The sequence below is a fragment of the Drosophila navojoa genome, chromosome 2 (genome assembly GCF_054131105.1).
Source record: "Drosophila navojoa isolate 15081-1374.11 chromosome 2, UAZ_NAV_1.0, whole genome shotgun sequence".
Classification (NCBI taxonomy): domain Eukaryota; kingdom Metazoa; phylum Arthropoda; class Insecta; order Diptera; family Drosophilidae; genus Drosophila; species Drosophila navojoa.
Window position 1 is genome coordinate 922,470 of NC_142890.1, and position 9,911 is coordinate 932,380.

The 9,911-nt window shown below is 41.5% G+C and overlaps 2 protein-coding genes across 2 annotated transcripts in view; one reads left to right on the top strand and one right to left on the bottom strand.

Moving 5' to 3' along the window:
- The window catches only part of Nepl15 (Neprilysin-like 15), a 162,083-nt gene that overhangs the window by 55,540 nt on the left and 96,632 nt on the right, over positions 1 to 9,911 (bottom strand). The gene's annotated exons all lie outside the window — the stretch shown is intronic.
- Positions 8,774 to 9,911, top strand: part of LOC108659213 (uncharacterized) — a 30,206-nt gene continuing 29,068 nt past the window's right edge. Inside the window, exon 1 of the mRNA XM_018112043.3 lies at positions 8,774 to 9,492. Within this exon, the coding sequence (XP_017967532.3) occupies positions 9,423 to 9,492 (70 nt within the window). The 5' untranslated portion in view covers positions 8,774 to 9,422. The remainder of the gene's footprint in view (positions 9,493 to 9,911) is intronic.

Below are 9,911 nucleotides of genomic sequence, written 5' to 3' on the forward strand. Positions count from 1 at the left end.
GCGTGAAATTGGCAAGCGAAATTCTGGATAAACAAGAGAAACAGAAAGATAAAGAGAGAGGGAGAGAGAAAGTGGGGGAGAGGATAATGGCTTAACTGCTGGTGATTCAGATTGAATGCGTTTCAGCACAGACCTCGCTTGCATGCGGCGAAGGAGTTGATGGAAAGAGGCGAAAAGAAAAGCAAATACTTTTCAGATAAACGAGAAAAAGTGTAGGAGGGGAAGGGGCGATGGGTAGCAGCGACTAACTGCAAGCAATCCAAATTGCATGCGTTACTAAACAGCGCTTGTCCGTAGACATCTCCTCCTTCCCTCTCTTCTATCGCCCTTGCTCGGCTGCATTCTCTCGCCTTGTTCGTGTCCAGCGACGCATTCAACACATTCAGCAAATTCAATTAACCTGTTTGCAGGATGCCACTGCCAGCGGGGCGACAGCGAGTGAGAGAGAGAGAGAGGGAGAGAGAGAGGGAGAGAGAGAGAGAGAGAGAGAGAGAGTGACAGGAGCGAGTGAGTGAGCTAGAGTGAGAGGCAGCCAATGGCGTCCAATTGTTGGGCAACTGGCAGCAGCTGAGCCAAACTAACTAAACTATGCAGTTAATCTAGAACGACGGCGACAGCGACGGCGACGGCGACGGCGACAGCGACAACTGATGCCACTCGCCCTCTGCTCGGCCGCCGCCTGTGCATGATTATTCCGTGTTATTTTTAATAAACGTAAATTATTTACAGCTGAGCGCACAGCTGGCTCTCTCTCTCTCTCTCTCTCTCACTCTCTCTTTCGTCTCCTCTCTTCGGCAATCTTTATTTAGACCCAGCTGACATTTGCATAAACTTATTTGCGCCAAGTCTCACATTTCGCAGCTCTCACACACAGCGAGTGGACAATAAAAATATTTTTGCTTAATTTCATTAAAATTTAATTAAAACAACGGCATTTACTGCGGCGATCCACTGTTTGTTGTGGTTACTTACGGAGTCAAGAGGGTATATTAGTTGCGTGCAATGCTTGTCTAGCTGAGTGAAGTTTAATAAAGGAGTTTCTTCATATACTTCTATGAAATTCTCATATCTAATGCACATATTTCTCTATGACAGCCATCAAAAGTTTTGGTATTCTAATATTGATATAAATATAAACAGTTATATATGTACGCCTTTTCTCCACGCCTCCGCGTGTCTTGACAAAATTTCATACTTATTACAAGCTCTAAAAGAACTCTCTTTATATGATATACCATATATAGAACCCATTAATTCAACACACATCAGATTTGATGCCACGAGCGAGCATTGAGCGGTCAATCACGGCCAACTGCAATGCTCTTAGCTGCTTTTGCGTTCAGTTTATTTGCACGTGAAACTTAAATAAACAAGCTGCTCATAATGGTCGGGTCGTCAGGCAACACACACACATACACACACACACACACACATACAAACGCACACAAACTGCAGCTGGCAGCTGGCGAAGGACGTGCAGCTTCGCTTATTTAAGCCGGAAGCAATACAGTTGGCCCCCTTCCCTCCCCCGCTTACCTGCGTGAGCACAGAGTTTACCTGGTAGGCTAACTGTTCATGCGTGTGCGAAGCGTTTATCAGCACACGCACACACTTACACACGCAAACAAAGAGAGTGAGAGAGAGAGAGAGAGAGAGAGAGGGGAGACACACTCGCTGCTTCACACCAGTTTTTTTTTACGCATTCACAGAGTGCAAAAACCCTTCAATCAACCCAGACTCAGCCGCAGCATTTGACAATAAAAAAATGGAGAAGAGGAAGAAAAAGAAAATTTCTGCTGCTGTAAATGTGCAATACAAAAGGAAAAACCATCGACAAACGGCATCATTTCCTTTGAGTTTTTTATTTGAAATATTTGCAGCTCGGCTCTGGCCGGGCCCTGGCTGTGCCACATGTTGCTCGCTCAGCCACGCCTCCTTGGCCCTGCTGTCGCAATTTCGTGTCCCATTTTGTAATCGATTTTCGGCAACAGCGACAGCAGCATTAACTTTAAAGCATCTGCCACATGCCACATGCTGTGCTCCTTTGTGTGTCGCTATGGGAGTGTCTCTCTGTATGTGTGCGCGTGTGTTTGCCCCTTGTTGATGTGCCTGCTTATGACGCGCTCTGTCGCTTAATCCGCAAAGCGAAACTTCTCAATTGCTTGCTACTAATTGAACAATCGACTCAAGTGTTGAATGGAATCACTCGATATTTATTTTTATATTTTATATTGTATTTAACAAATTTGGATTCATGCCTGCATGACATGTATCATTGTCTGCAATGAAAACCTTTTTAAACTGTTATATTGGGTTCAGGCTAGGATGTCAAGTTATATAAAATAACGATTGAGCGTTCAGTAGAGGCAGCTGTTCAGCTCGAATCCTGCTCCATAGCAGTCATTATTTGACTTGATTTTGACACTCAATTTGCTAGTTAAGCAACCAGCAAACCTTTAATATTTTAATTAGTATTTCATATATTTTATTATCATACTAAAAACTTTTCTGTTACTCACTAGGAAAAAAATAGTTTTCATACAAAGACTTTTTCAATGGGCACGCTCAAATCATGCCAGATATATCGGCAATTGACGGCTTATAGGTTTTTAATATATTTTTTACAGTGTTATTCTTTATTGTATTTCCATTAATTATTCACTATTCAGTTGCCATTTTTTTCGATTCTTTTATAAAAACGGACTTTCTTTTGCATATACTTTATGTGAGCATATTTTTCAATCATAATATTTTTTATTACTTTTATAAGCTTTCAGCACAGAAATTGTTTATTGTAATTCGATGAGCTTTTTATTTTCTTAAGCAAGAATGATTTCTCTATTAGTAGCACTCAATTTGTTCAATTAATATCATAAATAATATATAAATAATCGTGTGTCTGTCGAGTCTAAACCGCGTTGCCTTGGCTGCGCACAAAAGTAGGCAATGATTTTTTTTACTACTTTTATATGTGGATTAAAATTAATTGAAATAAAATTGCAGATATAACTGAAATAAAATATGTTGAAATGAGAGAGATTTTAATAGAAGATTAAATATATTGGAAAAATATTCACATTGAATCGAGATGCATTGAGAAATATATTAATTAAATCCGCTTGCATTAGCTATAAAGCACATATAAAGCACCAAAACGCATTGCATTAAATACGTGTTGAATATTCAACAATTTCATATGAAATTGAGCAAAATAAAGCATAAATCATTGCTATTACTAACAGACCATTTCATGATTATATTTGATATCCAGCTCGAGCAGATGAAGATTAATATAATTGCATTATTACTCTTCCCATGGAGCTCTAATGGATGATGTGCAGCTTGTTATAAATTGGCTTTCGCTGGGCAAGCGGCATAGAGAGTTGAACTCTCTTATCTGCAATTTGCAGTTGCTCTACATTTTGCAGTAAATTGAAGCTTTTGTGCATTTAAACAGCCAACCTTAAATGTTACCTGTGGCGCTCTGCTGCTGCCACATGAAGTTCATAAATCAAACGGCTCTTGAGCTACCGGCAAGTGTGAGATTCACTTGAGCTAGCTTACTCACTCCCCCTCCCTCTCTCTCTCTCTCTCTCTCTCTCTCTCTCTCTCTCTCTCTCTTGCCAGCTCACTTGTGTGTTTGAGCTGTCATAAAAGACAAAAGAGGAGCCACAAATATTTTCAAGCGATGCGCGTTGCCTGTGCATAAAACTTGTTGAATTATTTTGTATGGCGAGTGGCTACAAAATTGAAGCGAGGCTACAAAATTTCTGCCAGCAGCAGCAGCAGCAACAGCAGCCGAAAATGGAATTTTTATTATTATTGCAAATTAAAAAAGTTTACATTGGCTTAACTATGACAACGCCCAGCCAGGCCAACAACTATGTAAAAGCCAAGTTTGGAATGTGCCAGCCAGGCAGGCACTCAGCTGAAATTATAGCAAAAAGTATTCCGAGGCGAGTGCCGCAAGCAACAAATGCCAGTTACAAACTACCAAAACCCAAAGCCCAATGCCCAAAGCCCAAAGCCTTAAATAGGCCGTAGGCTCACCTGCATTCACCTTCATTGCCGCGTTGTTTGTTTTCATTTTTACAAGAAATTAAATAACATTTGCGCAGCTGTGCGGCAAAGTATGATTATGCGACGTGCAAACATGCAGCTATCAAAATTAATGCATAATAATAATAGAAAGTGGACGATGAATCGTAGAGACTAAACGACTCGCAGTTACCCTAACCTACTGGATGAGAGATGGAACTGATGAAAGATTGAAAATGGCAAAGTGAAGACGGAATATGGAAGATGAAAGATGGAAGATCAATGATGGGAAGTGAATGATCTAATATGAAATATAGAAAATGGAAGGAAGATGAAGGAAAAGAGAAGATTGAAGATAGGAGACATGGTCTGGAAGATAGGAAGTGGATGATAAAGCATAGGTAGGAAAGGATAACAGAGATGAGATAGGATAGATAGAAGAGAGGAAGTAGGAGATAGGAGTTAGGATATAGGAGATAGGAGATAGGGGATAAGAGATAGGAGATAGGAGATGGGAGATAGGAGATAGGAAATAGGAAATAGGAAATAAGAGATAGGAGATAGGAGATAGGAGATAGGAGATAGAATATAGAATATAGAATATAGAATATAGAATATAGAATATAGAATATAGAATATAGAATATAGAATATAGAATATAGAATATAGAATATAGGATATAGAAGATAGGAGGTAGATAGGAGATGAAGAATAGGAGATAGGAGATAGATAGGAGAAGAAGAATAGTCAGAAAACTGAAGCCATTCAGGTAATATAATAAAGCTGACTATTCAAATTTGATGAAATTAAAAGAAATAATCCAAATATTCCTTTTCAGCCTTTCAGCTCTCTTAAATTGAATTCACATTCGTAATGGGATTGGGTCATAAAATCCATTTAGCTGTTGAACCGTGAGGAGTCAGCGTTTTAATAGCCTCGCTGCTTAGCAGAGCTTAACTGTATATGAACTTAAAATTTCGAAGGGGCAGCTCCACTAGGGAAGCGCAGGTGATGCTGATATTGTTGTTGTTATTGTGCTGGCTCATTGAGACGAAAAAATTGACATGCTCAAAGGCTGTGACCAGGGCATATGGCAAATGCCATAACGGCGACTGTTAAGGAAGCGGAAAAGGAAAACGGGGCAAAATGGCAAAATGAAATGGGTACGGGAATGCGAAAGCGAATGCGAATGCGGAGGCAACAAAGAGGAAACTCACATTTTCCACTTGCTCAGCAGTAATTCAACAACAACGACAGAACAACAACAATCATAATAGAAGCATTGGCAATGCCAAGACATTATTCATTTTGCCTGTCTAACATTTTGGCCTTATTGATGGAGTGAGTTGAGCAATTGATTAAAAAACGTTGTCCTCTCTCTGTCTCTCCCCCTCTCTCCCTCTCTCTCTCTCTTTCTGTGAATAACTGACGATGATGTCGAGTCCTATAGACAAATGAAGCACAATACGAAATACGAACACACACACACACACACACACACACACACACACACACACACACACACACACGTGTATGGAGACAAGGCTTGTGGCATGCTTTGATCTATGTAGGCAAAGCCATCAGCTAACAATTTGATGCTTTAATCCGGACCGGGCTGCCTGATCTAGCTTGCTTGGCCAGACAGAACCGAAGCATGAGATTCATTGGGTTTGACGTCGTTTTTTTTCGTCATAAAAAATGTATAGCAACGGGTATATAGGTTCTGCTAAAGCGAACAGCAGCTTAGTCGATGTTATTCCTCTATCTCTCCATCTACCTTTTCGCCAGTCCATCTTTTTGTCATTTTTCGTGCATGAACGCTTCGTTCATGAAACCAACAAGATTTAGTGATTTTCAAAGAGTTTTTAAGTGCTGCAAAGCAAGGCCTCAAATCTCCAAATCGTGAAAATCGATAAAAATCGATATTAAGCTTCAGTTATTTGGCTATATATTTTGATTCACAGCTAACATTCTTAATTTGTTCTAATGCCCTATGATAAATATGAATACCAATCTTCCATATAATTCTTCCACTTCACTTCACTTTATATAAAATCACAAAGCATATTTCTTAATATTCTGATGTTAATATTTTTCTGTTGTATTTCATTGTCTATATATATTTTATACAACATGTCTCCTATCAAATTAACATTCTAAGTAGGGTAGCTGCTAGTCATGCACTTGGTTCCCTTCATATTTGTTCTCTTCTCGTTTTGTTTCCTCGCTGCCCCTCTCTGTGTTGTGTGTGTGGTGTCATCCTTGTGCCTCTCTTCTAGCTGGCATCGTATTAGGGAAATTCAAATCCGCAACGATTAGAGGCAACATGTGGAAGACTGAGTTTCGTCCTTCCGTATATACACTCTCTCTCTCTGTCTCTCACTCTGTCTGTCTCTCTCTCACTCTCTCTCTCTTTGTGTGTTGCTCTCTTTCTATGTCTATTCCGCTTGCATAGGAATTAGAGCATTCAACCTTGATATTCTGGTGCACAGCTGAGCTGAGCCAAGAGCTTTACAAGTATACCTACCCATAGATGCGACCTCTGCTATTGACTGGGCAAATGAGCAAATCAGCTTGTTGCTTCGCTTCAATAAATGAAAACGGAAGCTGTACAACTTTTCGTGGTAAGACTTTGTGCCTCACTCTCTGTCTCAGTTCCTGTCTCTGACTCTGTCTTGCTCTCTCTCGCTCATGTCTTGCCTCATGCTCGACGCACAGAGTCTGGCATTTGCTTATTAGAAGCCGTAGCATGACATTTAAATGGAATTGTATTTCAGCTCACCTTGGGCACATTCCCTTGTCCACTCCATCGAGCGGCAAGTGGCACTTGCCGTGGTTTCCCTGCTCGAACCTCATTTGCTTTTGTGGTAGACCGACGGATGCGACGGATGCACAACATAATTAAATAGCAGGAAAACTAGTTTTCTCCATCAAACTCACTCAATAGACGCTGCACTTGACTTGTCATTGGCAAGCCAATAGCAAGCTGATTCGATTCTGTTAAGTTAATCAACTCTCCATATTGCGTTGCAAATGCTACCTGTTGAGCACTCTCGCTCTCCTCTCTCTCCCTCTCTCTCTCTCTCTCTCTCTTGGTCTGTGCAGGACTCTAATATCATTTTATTATTATTGATTTAGATTTCCACTTGTGCGACGTTGCTTGATTTCCTATTGCGTTGCATGCCTCTAAAATCTCGGGCTCCATGCATTATGCATCCTGAAGTCACTGCAAATGGATGACTAAACAGGTTATATTAGGTTTGTGCAAGTATATGTAACAGGTGGAGCAAAGAAGAGTGAGTAAGAGAGAAACAGAGCGACAGATAGATACTGAGGGCGACTCCATAAGGTATAAACATATATATAAATTTAATCAACAGGGGAAGCTGAGTCAAAGCAGATCGTTGTGACCTAATTACTAGCGCGTCCTATTAAACATGTCGATCTCGAGAAATACTAGATCTAGCTAATTACAATATCAAATACATATTCGTATATACTGTGGGCAGCGTCGATTAAACATTTTTATTCGAAGTCTCTTAATATTTGCTTATTATCGATAAATATCGATACTTCAAATTGGTTTTTGGCATATAACTTGAATACTATAAGAGATAAAAATATCAAAATGGTTATTTCAATGTAGATATTCCTAATGAATGTAAAGAATGAAGAATGTGAAGTAGACTCAAGGCTCACAAATGAGCATATTCACGTCCTGAATATCTATTTAGGTCATTTAACGAGTTCTCCAGTAGAATCGGTCACTTGGTCAAAGTGGGGAAGGAACTATATGAAGAGCAAGTGGTACACATACTTATGTATATAAGAGTCTGTCTATGGAAGAGCCCTGTTATATTCGGTACAGGGTATTATCTAGTCAAGCATGTCCGACTGCGACACTTAAGCCATTTTCCAGCGTAGCGATGCTGCATCATAAAACTGAGACGTCAGTTAAAGTAAGCAGCGCCAATTCGAAGGCTGTTCTAGTGGGACTCGAACTGGCTTCGACTCGGTTATTGTCCTGGCTAATAGCACATTATTCGACTCGATTCGACTCGACTCTATTAGGCTTTAGCCAGATTTCCATTAAGTGTTGATGTGCAACTTTTACTAACGCTTGCTCGAAACTTATGAACTTTGTTGATCTCATTCAGTGTCTGGTGGGGCAAACCCTACATGTCAGATACATTAAGCGCAAATTGTAAAGGCTATTGGATGGTGGGGTGGTGGGGTGGCTGGGTGACTCGTGGTCAGCTTTGTGGTTTTGTGCGTTTTACAGCAAATCAATGATCCGCCCAGTGGGCTGTGAAATTTTATTAGCACAAAATGATTTCATGTGCCAAATATTTGGTTAAATTGGCACTGACTGTTCGTAATGCGGAGGCCGGGCCCACACGGTTTGGTTAATGGCAGCGCGCTCTGAATTTTACGAGCATTAACGGGGCGGGGCATTGCGTATACGCAGAGTGCGTTACAAATGCCAGCCACGCGCCAGAGCTGAGCGTTTAAGTGCACTTTGCCTTTAATCTGCAAGCAGAATTAATGTGCTTATCGATGCTTGAGATAAAAATAAAAATAAATATAAAGATGAAGATAACAACGATGATGATGATGATGATGATGAGAAAGATAATGATGATGTTGTTTAACGCTTCTCGTCTGGTCGTCTTTTCGTTGCAGGCATTTGGTACAACAGCGAGCGAGACCACCGCGATTGGGTACGCGTTGCCGGGCGATAGTACCCATTGTACCCTGTCAAAGGGTTGAGACCATCATCACTGCGCAAATCGTCCTACTCCAACAGCAGCAGCAGCTGCAGCAGCATCAACAACAGCAGCAGCGCCTGTCCCCCGCCGCCGCCCACGCCGCATCAGATCCAAGCAAACGCCAGCACCAGTCAGCACCAACAAAGGCACCAACAGCAGCAACAGCAGCAACAGCAGCAACAGCAACAGCATCCACAATACAGACGCAACAGCAGCAGCTTGGCAGCGAAGCCTGCCATCAATTTGCTCAGCAATCGACAGCAGTTCAACTACTTCGAGTTCCCATCGCCGACTCGCACCGCCAGCTCCTTGCTGGCCAATCGATACACCGCTGCAGTCTCCACACCAGCGCTCGACTGCAATCCCGGCACGAGCTGCAACAGCAACAGCCACAGCCACAGCAATTGCAACAACCACAACAACAACAACAACAGCAGCAGCACCAGCTACAGCTCTGCGGTTGCAAAAGCGGCTGCTTCGACTGCTTGTGCTCTACTTGCCACGTGCCACGTGGCCAGCAATTCGTCCACAGCCCCAGCTCCGGCACCTGCACCAGCACCAGCCCCAAACCCAGCCCCAACCACCTGTCAGCCAGAAACCACAAACAGAGAGAGCATGGGTCGACGTGAGATTAAACGCTCCAATACCAGTGGCTCCACCTCCAGATCATATGACAGCGGCAGCGGTAAGTACTTGTAATACCCACCGATGGTAACAATATCTAGTGCTCTAGAGTGCTCTTGGTGGGGAGTGCCTGACCAGGTGATACTCTGTCTGTGCTCTGCAATACAAATACAGCTGAGGGTCACTTTCCTGACTTGGATAACTCTTATTTTCATCAATTGAATTCTTCGCCTGTTCTTCAGAGTCTATAAGAATATGTTTATCTATTTGGGAAGCACTTTACTTACCTCACTCGTAATTGTATTATCGGTTGTTATCGATTGCTGTTGAGCAGTTATCGATCTACATAGGATGTAGAAGAAGAGAATGATCATATTATAGTAGTATAAACAATATATAGAAGTGTTAGCAATACTCCCAAATAGAATAACTTTATCAATATTGACTCGGCACTTGATGCTGATCCATTTCTTATATACC